The sequence below is a fragment of the Alligator sinensis genome, unplaced genomic scaffold (assembly GCF_000455745.1).
Source record: "Alligator sinensis unplaced genomic scaffold, ASM45574v1 scaffold1127_1, whole genome shotgun sequence".
Classification (NCBI taxonomy): Eukaryota; Metazoa; Chordata; order Crocodylia; family Alligatoridae; genus Alligator; species Alligator sinensis.
The window spans coordinates 834,719-856,379 of NW_005842693.1; the positions used below are offsets into that span (position 1 = coordinate 834,719).

At 40.7% G+C, this 21,661-nt stretch overlaps 1 protein-coding gene across 1 annotated transcript in view; it reads right to left on the reverse strand.

Annotated features, from left to right (window-relative positions):
* Nucleotides 1-14,962, reverse strand: part of LOC102375165 (mediator of RNA polymerase II transcription subunit 12-like protein) — a gene marked incomplete at its 5' end in the record, with an annotated part of 76,399 nt that extends 61,437 nt beyond the window's left edge. Inside the window, 10 exons of the mRNA XM_006034039.2 lie at nt 1,829-1,990; nt 2,277-2,467; nt 2,592-2,666; nt 3,118-3,306; nt 3,942-4,141; nt 9,343-9,456; nt 11,014-11,115; nt 12,040-12,160; nt 13,368-13,509; nt 14,735-14,962. Of these exons, the coding sequence (XP_006034101.1) occupies nt 1,829-1,990; nt 2,277-2,467; nt 2,592-2,666; nt 3,118-3,306; nt 3,942-4,141; nt 9,343-9,456; nt 11,014-11,115; nt 12,040-12,160; nt 13,368-13,509; nt 14,735-14,962 (1,524 nt within the window). The remainder of the gene's footprint in view (nt 1-1,828; nt 1,991-2,276; nt 2,468-2,591; nt 2,667-3,117; nt 3,307-3,941; nt 4,142-9,342; nt 9,457-11,013; nt 11,116-12,039; nt 12,161-13,367; nt 13,510-14,734) is intronic.
* Nucleotides 14,963-21,661: the final 6,699 nt, after the last annotated feature.

Sequence of the window (21,661 nt, forward strand, 5' to 3'; positions counted from 1 at the left end):
GGCCTGCCACTGTCGGCTGGGGCCAGGGTGGCACTGAGCTCTTCTCAGTGAGAGGCTGGGCTGGGCTGGGCTGCACTCAGGGCAGGCGGTGGTAGTGCTGGGGGGGGACCCTGGGAACTGCAGTCATCCCAAAATTCACCATAGCCTCCCCATAGCTCCCCTTCCCAGAGTCGCCAATGCCCACCCCAAAAGCAGCCCTGGCCTGGCCCCCACACTAGGAACAGCCCAGTGCTGCCCCCGGCCCCAGCCAACAGCAGCAGCCCACCCTCACCCCATGCAGATCTGGGGGCACATGCCCCCCATACCCTCCTGGGGTGCACATGGGAGCCACCCCCCCCGTCCCCCAAACAAGCCACTTGTGGCTCTGTCCCATACCCTGCCCCAGCTGTGCAGCGCCTACCCCTGCCCCAGCTCCACTCCCTCCCCCACACTGAGGGGGCCTCAATCAGCCCCCACCCCACTCCTTCCCTCCCCCCTGCCCCTTCCCCCACTATAGCAGTCAGACCTGCCCAGCTGCATATCAATCAGATTGGTATTGGCCAATATGGCTCATTAAAAAAAATCGGCCATCGATATCAGCCCAAAAAATCTCTATCGGTGCACCCCTAATTCTTTTAATAGCTTCCATTAAGAAATTTTCTCAGTTGACAAATCAAAAGATTAGTGCTGTAAGAACTACTGTTGCTATCAAGTAGAATCAGGAACCAAGCTGTAATCCCTTCCCCACCCCACTTCTTATGCCCTCCCTTCTCTTCACTAGTAAAAAAGATTCTCCAGATAAGAATTTTTCTGATGATTATGTGAATGGAATACAAGGTGATAAATTGAAAGGAGTTCATTCCTCTTCCATGGTGCCATTGATTCTGCTGAACTAACATGAGTAAAACTTGTTTTTAATCAAACATCCAAATAAAAAAGTAAATCTGTTGGGTTATAGCTTCTTCTTAAATACTTCCAGTTCTGCCTGTATGTGGAAGGAACTTCAGAATTCCTAAGTTTGGACAAGATGACCATTGAAAAAGAAGAAGGTTATATTTTTCAAACTAGGAAACTCTTATGGGAAGAAAGACTCTGTTATTAAAGAGTGGGTTTGATATGAGCCAAAGTAGAATCTTTTTATTAAGACAGAAGATTGGCAAGTGGTAGCAAATTACTTAAACTAAGAGTCAGGGAAAATGGAAAAGTGCTGAGATGCATTTCTGTTATTCAACACCAACTGCTAAGGATGTCAGTACATATTTATCTCTCTATTCAGTTAAAGATAGGTAAAAAATTATAGCTGAATTGGAATGGGAACTAGCTTGAGAACAGGGAACTTCTCCCTGGAAGAGCTACATAAGAGGAGAGGTTAATTATCTGAAAATAAAGAACCTTACTATTTACAGTAATTCACATATTAATGGCAAGGAAGTAAAAGGGAACAGTTCAGATATTGGAATAAGGTTATTAGTTATTCTTAGGCAAAAATGGCAAGTTAATTGAAGTCACACCTACATGGGTACTTGACCAGGATACTGCCCGATGCAATATTTTCATAGCAATTCATAATGACATAAGTACTTTCTGCTAGCACAAGGTGAGAGGGGGCAGATCTGATTCTGTGCATTGGATATTTATCCATTTTACATCCCGTTATTATCAAAAAATGTAATTAGCTGAATACTGAACATCTACCAGAAGATGAGCTAAAACAGTAAAATTGCACATGCAAACAGGTTCTGAACCCTACCTAGTCTGGGGAGTTGCAACATGAAGACCTGACCAATGAGTTCTGACAACTCTAAAAGAAAAAGTCTCCCTGGTACAATTCTCCTTTCAATGTTCTTACCTCTTTTGCTTCTGTCTGTCTCGTTCCTTTTTTGAGGATGATCCCAAATGCTGACCTTTCTCTAGCTCTTCTCCAGCTGCTTTCAACACTCTACCTTGAACTGAGGTAGGTAGTTTTGCAATCAGGGGAGCCACCAACCATACTCCTCGACGTTCAGAGGAACTAAAAGCAGAACAAACTTATTTCATTGAAAACAATCCATCTAAGCTTTATACCATTATCTGCTATTTTAAAGACTAAATTGATACACTAATGGCATAGATTTTCTGCAATAGATGGCATGGGCTAAAAATTATGATTACAGGATAACAATAATATTTATTAAGCAAAACTTTCAGGAAATCAATTTTCCTTAATGGTCCTAGTTCAAACACAAACAGCCTATGCATGCTATGCATAATTAACCATCATATTGCTTAAGGTAATTAAAAAGGTGGCAGAAAAATACCTTAAGAATGTCTTTTTACCATTCTGTCTTGTATTACTTGTGTCAGCATTTCCAACAGAGTTTGGATTGAAGAGGCCTATACCAGAGTTAGAAGAGTTATTGTTTAGATCAGCGGATTGCTGAAACACTTCTATTGTCGCCTTTGCAATATTATCCAACAAGCTGTTCATTTCAGCCACAGACCCAGAACCCTACAGTAAAACATAAGTAAACTAGCATATTCATGGTATGTTTGTTCATAAGCTAGGTTAAAATGTACATACTTCATTTCATTAAATATTTCTATAAGTATATTTTTAAAAAGCAAATACTCACAGGCTCTTTCATGCACTGTTTGATCATCAGCTGTAGTTCCAACCAAGACTGCCTGAGAGTCCATTGATCTAAGTTCTAGGTGAAATCAATAAAAGGAAAAATGGTTGTGTCAAGTGTTTGCAGTATTGCTTTTAAAATATGGAAATTGTTAATTAAGTAGGCTGGACTGGCAGAGCAAACATTTGAAGAACATTTGAAGATTATCACACTATTACTGTGGAATAAGTCCTTGGAACATGAAATATTCCTGAAGACAAGGGGGTGGGGGTAGGAATCTTTTGGGTACAAAAGTGCCCTTCTTCAGGTCTGGGAAATAAGTTTTCAGGCACTAAGAAGTTTCTTGCCCAGAAGGAACAAAAAGGGCCCATTATCACAGGATGGGTATGCTCTGTCCTCTCCTGTAAATACTATAGCTTGAACTGGGTTTTTTGATTCTACTTCTTCCTTTACCCCTTGCAACACTTGCGGGGGGGAGAGGGAGAGAAGGGAGGAATGACAGAAATGGAATTGTTTTACATCGTAGTACCTGAAGTATGCGCTTGATGTGCTGCCTTTGAGGATTGTCACCCTCTGTGCATTCTTTAATCCCGTGAGGATAACAAATAAGTTGCAGTAGTTTTTGTGCTTGCTTATTTGAGAGAACAGGGTCGAGTATAAGATCTTTGTCTGTACATAACCTCTCAGGTTCTTTTAAGCAGTGTTCTCCCACCCATTCCTGTAAGCAATCAGACAGTTGGCCTTATAATGCAACTATCAGCAGAAAGTTAACTTTTTAACAAATGCAAGGCGAACAAAAAAATTATCCACATGCAAATGGGCATAAAGGGAAAATTAGTTACAAACATATAAAGTTTCATCTTATTCTTTAATTTATAATGCTCAAAACGATGACATTATCTACTCTTTTTCTAAGATTAGTTTCCTAAAAACTCTAAAACCAGCTCAATAAATTATGATGTTGCCAGGAGATGTCCACACTTAGTAGAAGCACCTTCTACCACACAATTTGTGGAGCAGCACTGGAACTTCCGAGGCAAGGTCTATTATTTCAGTATCAGAAGGGTTGGGTGATAAATTCATGTGGGGAAACCATTCCCCAGAGTGCAGGGATCCACTAATGATGACAGGCTGAATTTATCCTCTATCTATAGGACTCTACCCAACCTTTTTTTTTTTTCCCCTTTCCAAGTCATCTCTGCTCCAAGACAAAGAACACAAGGGAAAATTCCTTCAAATACTCGGGTACATCCTCAAACACTCTTTTGCATGTAATCAACAACATCCATCAGATTTTTGCCAAAAAGAAATGTGGTCTATTAAGAAAGCTAGAAGCAAAATTTTACAAATTACCTGCTGACAAATAGTTCTTAGCACATATCTAGCATATTCACTTAGACTAGCAGTTTCGATTGAAATAGCTTTTCCACATGATGTCAATGTGTGGGAGGCACCCCAAATTTCATCATCATCAAGGTCATCTAATAAACCTCTCATACTGAAGTCTTCATTCTTCAAGGAGTTGATACTGCTGCTGCCAATTTCAGCATCACCTGTACAACAGAAGCAGAGGTGTACAATATGAGTACCTTATAGAAATCTTGATGCTTCTAGTTAGAGCATTCACTGTTTGGAGAAATACCCTAGCTGAGCAACAATTCAAGAATGAGGTCTGTGTACAGACAAACTAGTACAGGAGCAGTGGACACAATGGCTTGCAGAAAATTAGTCTTTGAAAACAGTATTTTAAAATTATTTTAAAAGTATCTTGCAAACTGATCAAATATAAAATGGCAACATACTCCGCCCCAGTAAAAGGTATGTGTGTATGGAACTCGTTTGGCTGTAAAAATAAGGAAAATTTGAGTTACTCACCATTCTAGGTGTCCCTTTTCCAAGTCTTCTCTCTTACTCTGACTTATTAACTCTCCATAGATCAAGAGACAAGTTTTGACTGGTGGTCCCCTTAGCCCACCTTACTATGAACTTCTTGACAAGAGAGATTTATTTCCCTGGGAATGGAAAAGGGCAATGCATGCTGAGGGAGCCCTGTTTGAAAGGGCAAACATTGAATATCCCATCCTTTCTGCAAATTATCGGCACAACTGCATTAACTTGATTTGACTGTTTAGTCAGTAGGAACAGTGACAGAGAAAATTTAGATGTTTCAGATAGGAGGCCAAGAAAATATTTTCATAATGACTTATATTGAAATGTGAACTAATTTGAAAGTCTGAATGAAGGAAGTTGTCTTGAAAAATTAGATTCTTAATGATGGGAAATACTGGATGTAATTTCAAAGCCCTTGTGGAACCTGTCTATGCTGTGCATCATCCATGAGGAAGGTATGTGTCTCTATGACAATTTTAAGTGGGATTCTAGAATTAAGAATACTTCTTTGCAGAACTTAAGTGACTCACTACCTCCCACCTTACCATCAACAACTAACACTGAACAGGAAGTATATAGAACTGACCCACTTACAGTGCACATGAACAAATATGCTATAAACCAGTCTCACCAAGTCTCTCTCTATTTTAAATTGTCATTCAGTAACATGTCCATCTCTGTGTCATCTTCCATGGTTAAGAGTGCCTTGTCTATGTGGTCTACGCCATTTAACCTTTTTTTTCCTTTTTTAAAGGAACTATTTTATTTTGTAACTATGTCTAGGAACAGAAGTTATACATAAACCGGTTTAAGTGATCTGAAACTGGTTTAAACCTGTAACAAAACAGAAGTTCAGTGCACATAAACCAGTTTCAAAATGGCCAAAACTGATTTAAGATACACCTGGTTGAATGTAGTATCAGACTTAACTGAGCTGGGTCAAACCAGTTTATGGAACTTCCACCCCAAACCCCTTCCCTGTTCAAGTTAAAATCACAGCCCTCCACCATCCCAGCATTTTGCAGCCCTGGCCTGGGCTAGGCTGGGCTGTGCTCTCTGCTCCAGAGAGCAGGGCTGGCACTGCCCCTCTGCTCCCTAGCTGGAGCAGTGAGGCTGGCTTACAAGGGGTGTGGGGTGGGGGTGGGGAGGAAGGCAAGCCTAGCTGGGGATGCAGCCCAGTCTGCAAGGAGGAGAAGGGGGGGACTGTCCCCCAAGGTAAATGCTGGCTGGGATCTGGGGCCAGGGAAGGGGGTTAAACACCCCTTCCCCTGCTCAAAACTTACTGCTGGCTGTGACTGTGGACTACAAATCCCAGAGGCACCTGGATGCAGGAAAAGGAACTGATGAGCAATCCTGCAGAGTGCTGCTGTTGGGGGCAACAGGAAGTGGAAGTGAACACAGAGCCAGAAAGCTATGCTGTAGCGCCGCACCCCCGCCCCCCCAAGGCTTCTAGCCTGAGCCACTGCAGGCATGTGGCTGTATTTCCTGAATCAAAGGAAATACAGCCTTTACATACAGATAATGTTTGTTCACTTTTGTTTCAATTTAATCTGTGCAATTTAGACCAACCTGCAAAGCCTGAATCAATTCAGCCTTGAGCTTTTTGACTGTCTGTATCTAGCCTATAGGGTTAGCGACAGAAATTACACATAAATGGTCTAAGTGATCAGAAACTGATTTAAACATGTAATGGAACAGAAGCTCAATACAAATAAACCTGTTTCAAAATGGCTAAAACTGGTTTAAAATAAACCTGGTTGAATGTAGTATCAGACTTAACTGATTTGGATCAAACCGGTTTATGAAAATTCTGTCCCAGACCCCTTTCTGGGTCAAGTTAAATCACAATCCCCCAGCATCCCAGTATTTTGCAGCCCTGGCCTGGGTTGTGCTGTCTGCTCCAGTAGAGAAGGGTCAGAGGGTGGGGGAGGAAGGCAGGGACTGACCCCTCCCCCCACTGCAGCCCATGACAAACCCCTGCTGGGTTCTGGGGTCAGGGAGGGGGGTTAAATCCCTCTTCTGCTGCGTACAGAGCTGCCTTGCCCTGCTAAATTTACTGATGGCTGTGACTGGGCTACAAATCCCAGAGGTACCTGAAAGAAACCTTGTAGAGTCCAGCTGCTGTGATTCTGGACTGCAAATCCCAGAGACCTCAGGGGCAGTAGGAAAAGGAAGTGAACACAGTCCATGCTGGCTACATGTCAGACACCCGTGCTTAGCACCCCCTGGCTTCTGGCCTGAGCCACTGCAGGCATGTGGCTGCATTTCCTGAATTAACAATGAATGTCTATCAAGTTGTTTCTCAGTTTAATCTCTGCAGTTTAGACTAACCTACAAAGACTGACTTGATTTAGCCTCAAGCTTTTTGACTGTCTGTACTTAGCCTAACAGGATACTTATCCTAGTATCTTCTACCATTCTTTCCAACTGTGCAGTAACTCCAGTATGCATAGTAACAAGGTTGCCAATATAGAAACGGCTCTAGGCTGCTTGCTACTGCTATTTTTTTTTTTTTTTACCAGGGCATCTACATTTATTAACAGCAGATCCATTCAATGCAGTGCTTAAGATGACAGTGGCTGCTATCAGTCTGCCTGGTATCATATATAGGAGGCAGCAAACTTTGGAAATTTTAAGAAAAATGTTCCACTATCTAGATAGTTCATTTCACTTGACCAAATACTCATAGTTTGTATTACTTTTGCCATCAGCCAGCCCATTCTGTGGACAAACTGAGCAATTGTCCAGGATAACAAAATTGCAGTGGTGCTATTTGTAGATCTGATTAGTGATTATCAGATGGTGAGCTGTCAGTGAAGACAGTTATGTAAAAATGTAGGGGAAAGGATAGTGAAATTGTGTGGGCTAATTCTGCATATCATTCTTTACACCAGCTTCACATACATTTCTAACATTTTTACACATATAACAAACCACAGAACCATGTTTGAAGTATTATCTTTTAACAATAATATTTTTGCTGACTTTTATTAGAAAAGATCAACTTTAACAAACTTGAACTGGACTAAAGGACAGAAAAAACGAAGCAAGCATCTTGGAAAGAATAAGTACAGGGTTTAAAAAAACAAAACAAACCCAACTCTCCATATGCCTAAACCAAAATTAAAGGGAACTAGTGTGTTAAAAAGCCATTGGGTCCAAATTGTGAGATGTTTACATTGTGTATACTCTACTAAATCCAAGCCAAATACCCGTGAAAGTCAATGGCCTTATCGTTTGACAGATTACAATTACATGTAATTACCAGAGATCACAAAAGAAATATTGCTTTAAACTCTGGCTCTTGGGCCCATCATCTGCTCAGTATACTCCAATTTACAGCAGATTACCTTGGCACAAAAAAAAGATATTAAAAGCACATGGTATGACATAAAATACAGGCAACAACAAATAGGCTTGAACCTGGGTCCCTTGTGTACCAATACCATATATACACAAATGTGATGTGCATTTCAGAATGATATAGCATACAAAGGAAACCGAGCCACACAAATGATGAAAATTTAGAAAAAGAAAAAAAGACAATAGCTAAGCTAAAGCCATCTGAAGATGCTGCATAAGGACTTGTATAGTGACAACCAAAATACGCTCTTACTTCAATTCACAATACAACTATGCCTTTCGTTGCAGAGAAATCTTATGTTTTCTTGAATTTCTGAAATTGCATATTTGGAATAAAACCTCACCTGATATAGTATGTTTGATGCTTTTCTTAATTGGTTGCAATTTTAAAATTAATTTATCTGAAATAAGAGTTTAAAAATAGACAAAAGAATTGTTCCCTTTTTTTTTTTTTTTAATCTACCCAGGTTAGATCTACTCTGGAGAAATTTTGTTACTTAGATCAGTGTTCCTCAAACTGTACCTAGAGAACATGCAAAAAGAAGGAATAGAAAAACTGAAGAGAAAGGGGAAATATAAATGGAAGAAATGACAAAAAAGATGAAGAAACACTCTACAATGCCTCTGAGATTGTTGGAGAGGTTACACTGTGGTTGACATAAAGCGTTTCTTTTTTATGGATCCATAAGACAGTCATAGGGGTTAACAACAGTATGATGAACTTGAAAAGAAATTATGACCCACTACATTTAACAACCACTGATTTAGAGACTCATTTGCCTTTTTAATCAGTACAGCTTTCACCACTGTAACTGTGGATACAGTAATACCAGTCTATGCTCTTTTATGACCCTGAAGCTGTGTTCACGCAAGGATGATTTAATTACAGTGGTAAGCTTAAGCTACAAAAAAACTTTCTAGTAGACTAGCTCAAAGCACACAAAAGCTCCAGTTCAGCTTAAGTCAATTTAAGAATTAGGAAAAGGACATATGTCTGATGCAAATATAGCTAGTGGGCTCTCTCCTCTTGAACATGTTTCTCATGGTTTTCAAGACTTTTCAGAAGTTCTGCAGTTATTAGGACTGAGATCCAAAACACAGAAATATGGGCATATGTGAAGTTTAGGAGTTGAGTCCAAGATATTTCTAATACAAACAACTTACACATTTTTGAGAGAGACTAATATCAGCTTGAAATGTAACGTGACTTTCTGAAAGGAAAAGTCAGAATGTGAAAGAGCCACACCTGCTTCAAGCAACATGTATAGGGGGGCTGACTCACCAGAGAAAACTTCAGTCTCTTGACCTGTGGATTGGAAGACATTCATCTGTGCCACGGAGGCACAGGAAGAACATATATTTCTCTTTAAGCAAATGCTTCAAATTGAGGTTGGGGTTTTCCATCTACAGGAGCACTCTCAAGAACATGAATAAAGCTACTCTTCTTTTCACCCATTTTAAATTGAAAAAACTTTATGCATGATGCTCTGAATGATCTTACCAAGCATTAAAATTGCTTTTAGGACAGCAAACACAGCTCCCACTTCTATGCTGTTGTGAGCAGCAGTTAAGAGGTGACGGTCACAAGAAGAGCGAATGCCTGGGAATGACTTCCCTAAAGAAGGAGAAAGAAATACATGCATATAAAACAAGATAACCATATTCTTTACCAGAAAAGATCTTGTGTAAGAACTTAGCCACTTAGAACAGATGGACACACATGTACAATGTACTGGGGATTAGTTAGAATCAACTGATTAAAACTGACCTACGTAGTGCACTAAGTTCAAAACCACCTATGCTAATTAAAATGCTAGTAAAATAAGGTCCTGAACCTGCTATTGGAGGATGGCCCAAGTATGCATCCAAAACCAATACACTTAAATAACTGAATTAACTTATCAAGGAGAGTGGAGTCTCTCCTGGTTTTGAATGTGAAAGTTCCTCACATTTCTTCTTTCACTTGCCACTCCTCAACCTTCTCAAAAAGGTATTATATGTAGCAAAGCACATTACATTTCCTGTTGCACAGTTTAGTCTGATTTAACACAGCTGAAGTAAGCCTGAGTCTTCCAAATTCCAAGGACGGGAGGGTTCAGACCCAAAGTCAGGAAAAGGGAAGATGATGATTCCATGCATACGTTTACATGTTAAATGCCTGCCCAACTTAAAAAAATGTGCGTGATATAATAAAAATAATTATTTCCTGGTATATTACATCCACGTGTATATCTAAAGTAGCTTACGGTCACATAATGAGTCTGCTATTCAAATTATGATATTTTATACAGTTCTGACTGGTTTGGTTTGAAAACAGAAGCTAGATTATATTGTTCCCGCTTCCAGAATGCATACATATATTTTTAAAAGGAAGTTGCTGATACAAATGTTTAAGATTTAAAAATATTTGCTTTAATTTGTTTTACTGGCCTGTGAATATTCTTGTGAAAACTCATTGGCGTATTTGGGAAACACCACATAGGGTGGGATACTTTTCACATATTCTTTAGCAGAAGATTTACTCTTCAGAATGAAAAGCCAAAAAGGCATTATATCACTTTTGGAAGTCAAAAATTTCCTTTAGTTTTGTCCTCACTTAAGTACACAATCACTAAACTTGAACTGAATGTTTTTTAAACTTACTGTGAACATGTCTGCAATTCACAGGATGAACATGTCAACAATTCTAGGTTGACAGGGATATATATGTAGATACTCAGCTGCCCTGCAAGTAGTTTCAGCAAATACTATCTGCAGTGAAATTTTTCAGTCTTCATAAAAAATCAGTTTTAAACCCACTTAGTGAACTATTTGTCCAAATGAACTGGAAGATTGTATATCATATTATACTGCTGAGCTGTTTAAATGTAAATAGGTAATAATATTTGCATATATGCAATTATCAAATTTAAAGTAAAACAAAATGTGAAAGACAATCACCGCTTACTTTCTACAGGAACGCTATATTCCACAACAGAATTCCATTCAGGAAAACTACTGGTTTATTCACTACCATCCCATTCTTTGGCCTCTGCTTCTTTTAACTAGTAACACCTACAATTTTTAAACACATGCGTGGAAAGAAAAACATTTAGATCTGAAGCAGACAGCCTATGCAGAAGTCTCCAAATTCAGTTTGTGAAGTAAAAAGAGCATGTAGCTATTAACTTACCTGTTGCTTGTGAAAACAGGTAGACCTGGGGTGTTCTAAAGAGATGAAGCAGAAGTCGACAAGTCATTCTTGCCCCAGGTTCAGCATCTGGATCCCCACAAGCTACAGAAAATAGGATACTGAAATAAGGTCCTCCACCCCACTATCTTACAAATCAAACACACAATTCACTGGAAGATCCAGAAGAAAAACTTATCTTGCATGGTCATATTTTAAATGCAACTGGAGCATCTCATTTGATGGAGTCATCATTTATAGGCCTTGCAAAATGTTTGTCAGGTTTTTTTGAAGGAACAAATATATGTAGGTTTGATGGATAGGGATAGTGAGGTGACTGCAAATATGCAGCATGTACTTTATTAATGAAAATAATTTGATGGCTGGAAAAGCAAAAGAAGTAATGGTCAAATGAGAGCAGAAAAGAAGACATGAAGGGTGAAGCTGGCACAGGCTATTTAAAACAAGGAGAAGAAGGACAGACCTGAGATCAAAGGGGAGAGAAAGTCAGTGGAAGAATTCCAAAGAGTTTGTGATGTGGATGAGGAAGAGGGTTGTATTCAATGAACTGCAAATGGAGGAGGTAGGGGGTACAGAGGCAAAGAAGACCTATGGAAAGTGTATATAATGGAGACTGCAAGTAAACAAGGCACAGATGAACTTATTGAGCTGTGAGAGCTGAAAAAAAGGTTGGATTTTTGATGAGAAGAACTGAAAGAATTTCACAATTATCTGAATGTGTTGCGCATGTAGGAGACAGTAGGTTGGATGATAGGAAGAAAAAGTGGAATGCACTTGATATGAGGTTTATATTCTTTAACAAAACACCAATTTGTTAATTCTCAGGACATCAATTTTTATGGAAATAGACTGTTCCAAATGCACACTACCATGGGCTATAGCCAGTGCTCCATATCAGAAAGCAGTTCCAGAATGCACTGTAAAGTTCTGCAAACACAGAAAAACTTTCTAAAAATGAAACAGCACAAATAAGGTTTGTGCTCAATGTCTCTATTGATTTTTACTTACCCGCTGCAAGAAGAGAAGGAAGCGCAACATGCTGAACCACATCCTCCAGAGAAAAACACTGCCGAGCTATTAGTATAGCGATGAAAGTAGCCAGGGAATCATGGAATGAAAGGTCACTCACCTTGAAAGAAAAACAATAGTGGAATGCTTTCACATTATCATACACACATGCAATGTTGTAATTACTGGCCACGTTCCTTAACCACGGGTAAGCCAGACCTCTTTCCTAAGAGTAAAATAAAAAAAGAAAAGAAAAAAACAAACTCCTTCTTTTATATATTTTCCAAATATTTTTGATGGAAAACTTCCATTATTTTAAGTTAATTATATCAGGGCTGTCCAACTGGTGGCCCACCAGGGGTTACTGAGAGAGAAGGCCACCACTGCCCTCCTTGCTCCAGCTGCTGTGGCAACAGTAGCAACTGAGGTCTCTGGGCCAGGACAGCACAGTAGGAAGGCTTGGTGAGCTCCCTGACTACTAATAAGCAGAAGAAGATGGGTTGTAGGGTTGCATTACATACACAGCAGCAGTGGTTGGGGGATGGTGGAGAAGGGAGGGGCAGGCAACAGGGATCTTGGGGAGCCCATGTGGCACCCACAGCATGCATCCCTTGTGGTATGCAGCCCAGAGCCTCCAACCAGTGCATCTCCAGCTGTTCTGGAGTTGAACTGCCCTGAATAATTCAATGGACTGACTGTTGGAGTTGTTATCTTTAAATGGAAATTGATAACATACACTCATTCCCTAGCTTCTAGTATACAGCAAGAGAAGTCCAAGGTCTATACAGATAGCTTAACATTTATGACCAAAATACCAGGATCCATATTAGGCCAGACTCTAAACTGTTGTAAGCTATAACCCCATTAACTTCAATAATACTAGGACAATTTATACAAGCCAAGTGAGGATCAGTGAAATATAACAGCAGCATTATAACTCATGTACAAGCCCCTTGGCCATGCATTTTAAAAGTGAGACCACTTGTGTCATTTGAACAGTGCCTAATTTTACAGTCTTTCTTTCCAGCAGATAGCTCTAATAATTTACACTATTGCAGTATTCTAATTGGGGGCAAAAATAAACAAACAAATGATATGTTTGAGTAAGGAACATACATGCATCTCTACATGCAGCCCAAACATTACTTCAATTCTTAAAACACGAAGCAAAATGCAGGACTTTCAAAAGATACTTTGAAAAGACAGGCAGATACAATTCTAAAATCTAACCCAACAACATGCAGTTTTTAGGTATTATGCATATTCCTTCTACAAAGTACCTGAGAAGAATTTACTAGTATTTCTCTTTCAAAATATAGTGAACTTACATCCACACTGCAAAGCAGATCGTTAAAACCCCAGACATGATTTGAAGAGCAACAAAGAGCTTTCAGAACCCCCAGCCATTCTGAGCTCAGCATTGTGCAGCATGCTGTCAGCTCTGCACAGAGGTTTGCTATATCATTAATTCTAGAAGAGAAAAGAAAAAAAAAACACTGAGATAATCATTTAGCAACAAGCATTTAGGTTATAGCAGCTTAGTGCATAATATGAGCAACAGAAGCTTCTCTACATAAATAATACCAGTCTGCATTCCAGTTTTAAACTAGGGAAGACAGGAGAGGGAAAATGTATCCAACAAAAAAAGAGGAAGAAGTGGCAGCAAAGTTGCCAAGAGAAAGACAATGGGTGCCTTATCAATGACCCATCTATTGGAAGGCAGCTTCATCAGAGAGAGGCTGGGCACTGTTATGCTCCCCATAGAGTCTTCTTTTCAGCAACTTGAAAGACAAATATGTTAAGGACTTCAGTCTATTTTCTCCTCCTGTCTTAAGCACCTTCCATTTAGAACATATCCAGAGACTAACAAATGTAAGTAGTGGTCTACTGTATCAGACCTATGATTCTTCAACTCTAGGTCCCCATCTGACAGCTGCCATCACCAGATGCCTTAGAAGACTATGCAAGAAACCTCACAATAAACAGAAGTGAGATAATCTGATATTCATTAGGTAGAGACTGGTTTAAAATTTGAAGTGAGAGATTTTACTTTTGGAACCAGTTGTTAGTTATTTCGATGTAAGCTATTAAAATTCTAGTTTTCCTTGTATCTTTTTAAATGCCCAAACTCTCCTTTGAAATGGCTAAATTCTTAACTTCAGCACCATCCTGTTGTGATGTGTTCCAAAGGTTAATGACTTAACTACATGGCATACCAAGGGTGTGGTACTGACTACTCCTCAAATCAGACACTATCAGGAAGATATTATTGTGCCATGGTAGCAGTCTAGTATCAAATCAGGGAACCTACAGGAAAGCATAACCACCTCTTCCAACTTATGCAAATAAGTCAATATTTATAGTATGCCATTTTCATAGCTACTATTTATTATTAATCCTTGTAACTTTGTACAAACCAGCCTGATGCCATTTAGCTGAAGGGAATTTAAAATAAAATAGTGTAACACTAAAAAAGCCCCAGGAAGAAAGCATATACCAATAATTACAAAGATTATCCTAATGTAGTAAATAAGAGAAAAAGAAGCAGGAATAAGTAAAGAGAGGGAACTTCAATTACATGCATATTAAAACCCATAGCTGTATCAAATTATAACCCAGATGCTTAATTCCAATGCCACACTAACACTTATTTCCAGAATACTTACAGCTCAAATTCTAAAACAATTGATCTTACCTCCCTGCATCTTGATGTCCCATGCATACATTCATAAGTGAATTACAGACAAAGCTGTAGCGATTAGCTGCATTATCACTCAGGATCTTGCCTAGCATTGAGTAGTTGATGCTGTGAGCAGAAGGATTCTCAATAAAATCCAACATGAACTCTGGATCCCATAACAGGTTGGAATTTGAAGGCTGCACATTGCTGTATATGGTTTGCTTTACCTTTGAACAGGCACTACTGAGGGTTAAAAACAGAGGGAGTTACAAAAAATGATTTTAGTCTCTCAGGTGGCTGAAATATGTATACAATATATAGTATAAACATACACTGACAGTAAAAACATACACTGATGCTGCTTTGGAAGACTGCTAGTCCCCTTTCCATTGTACACTACACTGAACGAACCACAGTGCAGGAGGGAGGGAAACTAATTAATGAGAACAAGTGTGGGATCTCTAAATTAGAAATAACCACGATTACAGAGAAGTTATTGGTTGTGATTATTTCTATAGGTGCAAATGAGATCCATACTAGGAAACCCAGAATGATGGCATCATGAAACCACATTGGTCAGATACAGACACTACACTTTTATGACAGAAGTGATCAGAAACCAGTCTACATCCACATAACAGAACAGAAGTTCAGCACACAAAACCTGTCTATACCAGTAACAGAACAGAAGTTCAGCACACTGAGCGGTTTAAAAGTGGCAGAACCCAGTCTAAGATCTGCTCCCCAGCAAGTGCTAATGAGTGTTCTGTTTGCTACTAATCTAACCTACATCACTTACATAAAACTGCATAACTTAGATCAATTCCGCCTGGGGTTTTTAGAATGTCTGTATCACATGTGAAATCAAGAACGATTTCTCAGCTTCTAGGTCAAGACCCTAATCTATTCAAGTTATAAATATGTTTGGAAGCTATCTCCCAGCACAGATGCCAGAACCTTGAATTCTGGTTGGGTATTAATAGAAGTCTGTCCATGAACTCTGCCATGAAGTGCAGTGAGTATAATATTTAAGAAAGAGCACTGACTATTCCAAATGCACATATACAGACTCCTTTCAAATAAATCCATCATTTTAGAATGATTCTCATCTGATCTCAAGAGTTAATGAAGACCCTTAGGAGCTAACAGTAGTGGAGATCTATGTCTAGACAGAAGGAACTTGTGATGCAGAGAATATACCCAAATACACAACAAGACCATCCTAGGGTCAATAACCTCTGAATTGTCTAGACCCAAAATAAAAATACCTCTTTATCTATGGAGGAAATAAGAATCTATACCTGAGGTCTGTGTTGAATTGCTGGCATTTAGAATTGGAAGAAGAGAACAGACTGTCTGGTCCTATGGGCATAAACAATTGCTTGCTGCTATATAAGCCTCTGACATAATAGGGAGCAGACAGAAGTTATATTTTTTCTGTGACTGGCCTCCTGAAAGCACTCTACAGGCATGCTGTTACACATGCATGACTACAGAGCGCTTTAAAGTGGCTAATCATGCAAAAAATCTAACCATCATCAAATGAGATATTAGATGAAGGCACTCTACTTTAGAGAGTCTTAGGGAACTTGTGTTTCCTAGGGGTTATTTATCATGCATTCAGGGCTGGACTGATGCAACCCTACCCTGCCCCCAGGGCTGTCTGCAGGAAGGGAGCAGGGAAGAGGGAGGAGGAAGCCATACATACAGCCCTTCCTCTCCAGCCTCCTTGAAGAGTATTTCTAGAATGCAGAATGTGTTAGAGTTCTCTGAGCCAGCAGAAGCAGCTTCTTTCAGCACAGATCCACCTGCCTTGGTCTTGCTGGGAGTCAGGTGTAGGTAGTGCTTCTCAGTGTGAGCATGTCACTCCTTTGAGACTGCCCAGGCTGCGAGAATGTAAGAAGGAAAGCTAAGGTGGCAACTGAGTTTAAGTTAGCCAAGGGAGTCAAGGACATTAAGAAGTCCTTCTTTAGGTATGTAGGGAGAAGAAGAAAAACAAATGAAAGCATGGGGCCTCTGCTTAACACTTTGGGACAGTTGGTAATGGACACTCAGGAAAAAGCTGAACTCCCAAATGCCCACTTTGCTTCAGTATTTCACCAAACCAAGGGGAAAGACAAATGAGATAAGGATCACAGGGGGCATGGTGGGAATGAGAGCCTTCCCACTGTGGATGCTGAGCTGGTTCAAAACCACCTAGAAAAGCTAGACATTTATAAGTCAGCAGGACCAGATGGACTTCACCCAAGAGGGCTGAAGGAGCTGACTGAGGTAATCATGGAACCCCTGGCAAAACTCTTTCAGAAATTGTGGCGCATAGGGGAGATCCCTGAGGATTGAAAGACAGCCAACATTGTGCCCATCTTCAAGAAGGGGAAGAGGGAGGACCCAGACAACTATAGGCCAATCAGCCTAACCTCCATCCCAGGGAAAATCCTGAAAAAACGTATTAAAAAATCTGTGCGATACGCTTATTGAGGGCAAGATTCTGAATGCAAGCCAGCATGGCTTTGTTGCAGGTAGGTCTTGTCTTACCAATCTCATCTCTTCCTACGAACAGGTCTCTCACCACCTGGACATGGGAGAGGTGGTCAGCATTATATACCTAGACTTCCAAAAGGCTTTTGATTTAGTATCCCACAATATCCTTGTCAAAAAATTGGAACATTGTGGACTTAACTGCTCAACAGTTTAGGGGATGGAAAACTGGCTGCATGGCTGGACCCAGGGAGTTCTCATGAACAGATGTGTGTCTTGGCGAGAAGTGGCCAGTTGTGTCCCTCAGGGGTCTGTGCTTGGACCAATGCTTTTCAACATCTTTATCAATGATTTGGATGTGGAGGTGAAAAGCTCCCTGGCCAAGTTCGCAGATGACACCAAGCTATGAGGAAGCATGGCCGTGCCAGAAGATAGGTTGCAAATGCAGACGGACCTGGACAGGATCAAGAGTTGGGCAGACCAGAACCAGAGGAAGTTCAACACAGAAGTGTAAGGTGCTCCATCTGGGGGCAAACAGTCCCCAACATACCTACAGGCTCAGTGGTGACAATTTGACTTGCACTACAACTGAAAGTGACCTTGGGGTTGTGATCGTCCATTGCATGAACATGAACTGGCAGTGCAATACTGTGGCCAGCAGGGCAAACACACTGGCACACATTAACCATTGCATCTCATGCAAAACTAAGGAAGTGATACTCCCACTGTATTCTGCACACCACAGCTGAAGTACTGTGCCCAGTTATGGGCATTGCACTTCAACAAGGACATGGAAAAACTTGAGAGGGTCCAGAGAAGAGCCACCCACATGATCTTGGACTTTCAAGACAAGCCATACAAGGAGAGGCTGAGGGACTTGGGCCTCTTCAGCCTACAGAACAGAAAGCTGAAAAGGGACTTGATAGCGGCTTACGGCTACGTCAGGGGAGTACATCAAGAACTCGGTGAACAGGTGCTCACCAGGGCACCCCAGAGGGCAATGGATACAAACTCCTGGAAGGCCACTTGAGGCTCAACTCCAGGAAAAACTCCTTCACAGTCAGGGTCTCCAGACTGTGGAATAAACTCCCTCCAGTGGTGGTACAGTCACCTACCCTGGAAATCTTCAAAAGGAGACTGGACAGTCACCTTGCTGGAGTCACTTGACCCCAGTTGTCTTTTCCTGACTAATGCAGAGGGACTGGACCTGATAATCTACAAGGTCCCTTCCAGTCCCGAACAATCTATGAATCTATGAACCGAGTCCCAAAGGAGTGACATGCTCACAGTGAGAAGAAGCCTCTAGTCCCTGGCTCCCAACAAGACCGAGGCAGGTGGATCTGGGCTGAAAGAAGGTGCCTCTGCAGGCTCTGAGGACTTCAACACATGCTGCACTCCAGAAATCCTCTTAAAGGAGGCTGGAGGGGAAGGGCCGCATGTGTGGCTTCCTCCTGCCTCCTCCCCCATCCCTTTCAAAGTCCTTTGAAAACAGGACTTAAGTTAAGAGCTTTGGAAAATGTTACCTTGTGTATATTCCATGGATTGAAACAGAATTCTTTCTTCTTGACAGTGGCTGATATAGTGGGAACTATGCAAGCAGAATAGGTTTGTAAAGTGAATTTCCCATAAGGAAATGTGTGGACATAAAACTCACAAAAAATGAAAGAAATGGGTTGTTTTTTTTAAAAAGGAAGTTTGGTAAAAATTAACTAAAGCAAGCCAATTGCCTCAGAAAAGCTTGGGCATATTTACCGTTTAGGATTACACAAAAAGCCATGTCTCAAACCTTGAAGTGAAAATAAGGTAAGACTCTAGTCTGTGAATTGAGCACAACTGAAACTGAATTTTAATGCACTTTAAAATTTGTAAAATGAGGGAAAATAAGGGGGTGAGGTGCAGAAAATAGCTGAAAGACTGAGTAAACTATTACGCATTGCAGCAAGGTGCCTCACAAGAATAAATAAAAATGCTTCCAGTATCTCAAATACTGCTATAGTTAACAAGCATCTCTTTTGCCTCTATAATTACCAGCAGTTAAGGGCCTGCATTTTAAAATTATCTATTTCTAAGCCCACGGAACTGAAGAATCTATGCTTCAAGTAAAAAAAAGTGCTATTTGGAAATGCAACTAAGATTTTCATATAGTACTGGATGCCATCTTACAAGATGATTATAAGATCACAATAAAATAGTTTTATTGCTATTTTATATGCTTTGCTGAGCTCTGCCTTCAGGCATTGAGAAAATATTTTTAACACTAATTTCTTATATTTAAAACAAATTTGTAGGTTGCAAACAGTTCTGTGCTTTATACATATATATTTTATTTACTAAGCAATAGTGCAGAAGGCCAGTGTTCCCATACATTTGTAAATCTATTTGAATAACAACTGACTCTCTTCCTTGTGAGGCACAAACTTGAAACATGCATACCCCAAAGGTAAAGATGACACAGGTAAAAAGAAAAAATGGTGATTGTGCTTTTTAGTTGTACAGCAGGTAAGTGTGTATGAAAGATTATTTAAAAGGCAAAAATGCAGCTTGTGAGGTCTAGCAAGTAAGATACTGATTTTAAATCAAGGCACCAAATGTTTTCAATGTAAAATCTCACAAACCCAAACACCAAGGCTAGGGACAGACATTCAAAAAGCCTGAATCGATTCAGTCTTTGAAGGTTAGTCTAACCTGGCTAAGCTAAATCAGTTTGTAAGACATCCCAGAAATGCAGGCACATGCCTGCAGTGGCTGAGGCTAGAAGCTGGGGTGGGGAGGGGGGTGCACTAAAACAGCCCCCCCTTCCCTTCCAATGCTGAGCTGAGGGGGGCATGGCTAGCCCCCCTTCCAATCAGACAGGATGCTATGATTAGAGAGGTGTTCCCCCCACTTCTGAGCAGCCCAGCAGGGAATTAATCACACAGTGTTTAACACCCCTAACTCGGTGTTTAGCAGCCCATTAAAAAAAAAACAACAGAGGGACATTACCAGCTACCTGTAATGGCAGAAGCCTGTCCTGTCTGCCACTTGCCACAGCATGGACTGTAGCCAGCATGTGGTCTGCTAGCTAATGCTGAGAGGTGTCTGTGTAAGGCAGAGGGGACAGGGTAATCTCTGCTTAGTAGGGAGGGGAGAGGCAGGGGAGCAGGGAGAAGCCAGACAGATGCCTGCAAGTCTCTGCCAAGCTCTAACCAGGGAGCAGAAGGAAGGACCAGCCCTGCTGTGAAGCAGAGAGCCCTGCCCAGCTCAGAGAACATGCTGGAATGCTGGGGGAGTCTGGTTTAACCAGCAAGGGGTCTGGGACAGACATCGCCTAAACTGGTTTGACCCAAATCAGGTAAGTCTACATTCAACCAGGTTTATCTCAAACTAGTTTCAGCCATTTTTTAACTGGTTTATGTGCACTGAACATCTGTTCTGTAACACATTAAAACCGGTTTCTGATCACTTAAACCAGTTTGTGTGTAATTTCTGTCCCTAGCCCATGTCTCTTTTTCCTATATTAAAAAAGATTTAATAGCAGAGTACCGGAACTGTATCTGCTAATACTTTATTTTTGTTGACCATTATTTTGTTGGACTTAACTATTATGTTGTCAGAAAAAAAAAGTTTCCACTAACATTGCCCATTCTCTGCATCTTTGCTCTTGCACTCGCTCACACCGTCCTCTCACACTATAATAAGCTCCATATAGGTGAATCTATCATAACAGCATAAATGCCATACTGAGCCAAACCAATGATCCATCTAGCCCAGTATCTTGTCTCTGACAGCGGCAGTAGCGGATGCTTTACAAGCAGAACATATGAACAGGGTATGTCTAGACCAATCTAACCCCTGTCATACCCTCCCTGGGATCCATCTATCCATTCAGAGCCCAAAATCACTTCAGCAGGCACAATGTTGATGCAGAGCTAAAGGCTTGGGGGGTTTGCCAACTAGAGTTAGGTCAATCTAAGTGCCAAAGTGTACAGACTTTGGGGAAGGCTAGATAATGCAAAAAAATGGTTGTCCCAATCTAATTTAGATTACCTTCTCAGATAATCTAAGTTAGATCAGGAACAGGTTAACCCAAACTAACAAACGTTCGTATGATTGCAGCGTAGCCCAAGGGCTGGGAAAGCTCAGCTGTTCACCCCAGCCCCTAGCTCCACTCCCTACCTCCTGCCCCCCATGCCAACTTACTTAAATCATGTTCCTGGCTTGGCTCCCAGCACTGGCAAACCTGAGCACAAGCCAGACCCAGTCTATAATCACATGGCCTAAAGTAAGGCTATGCTCCACACCTTAAAAAGTGCAGGGGATGGATTCTGAATACGGGGTGAAAAAACAAACAAACCAGCAACTCAGAAGGCAGAAAAAGGTTCAAGTTTCTGGGGTAGATGAGTAGAATTTAATTGTTCATTAGCATAACCCAGAAAGCAGCAGCCTGCTTGTTTGTTACATAGATTTAATAGATTTCATAGACAT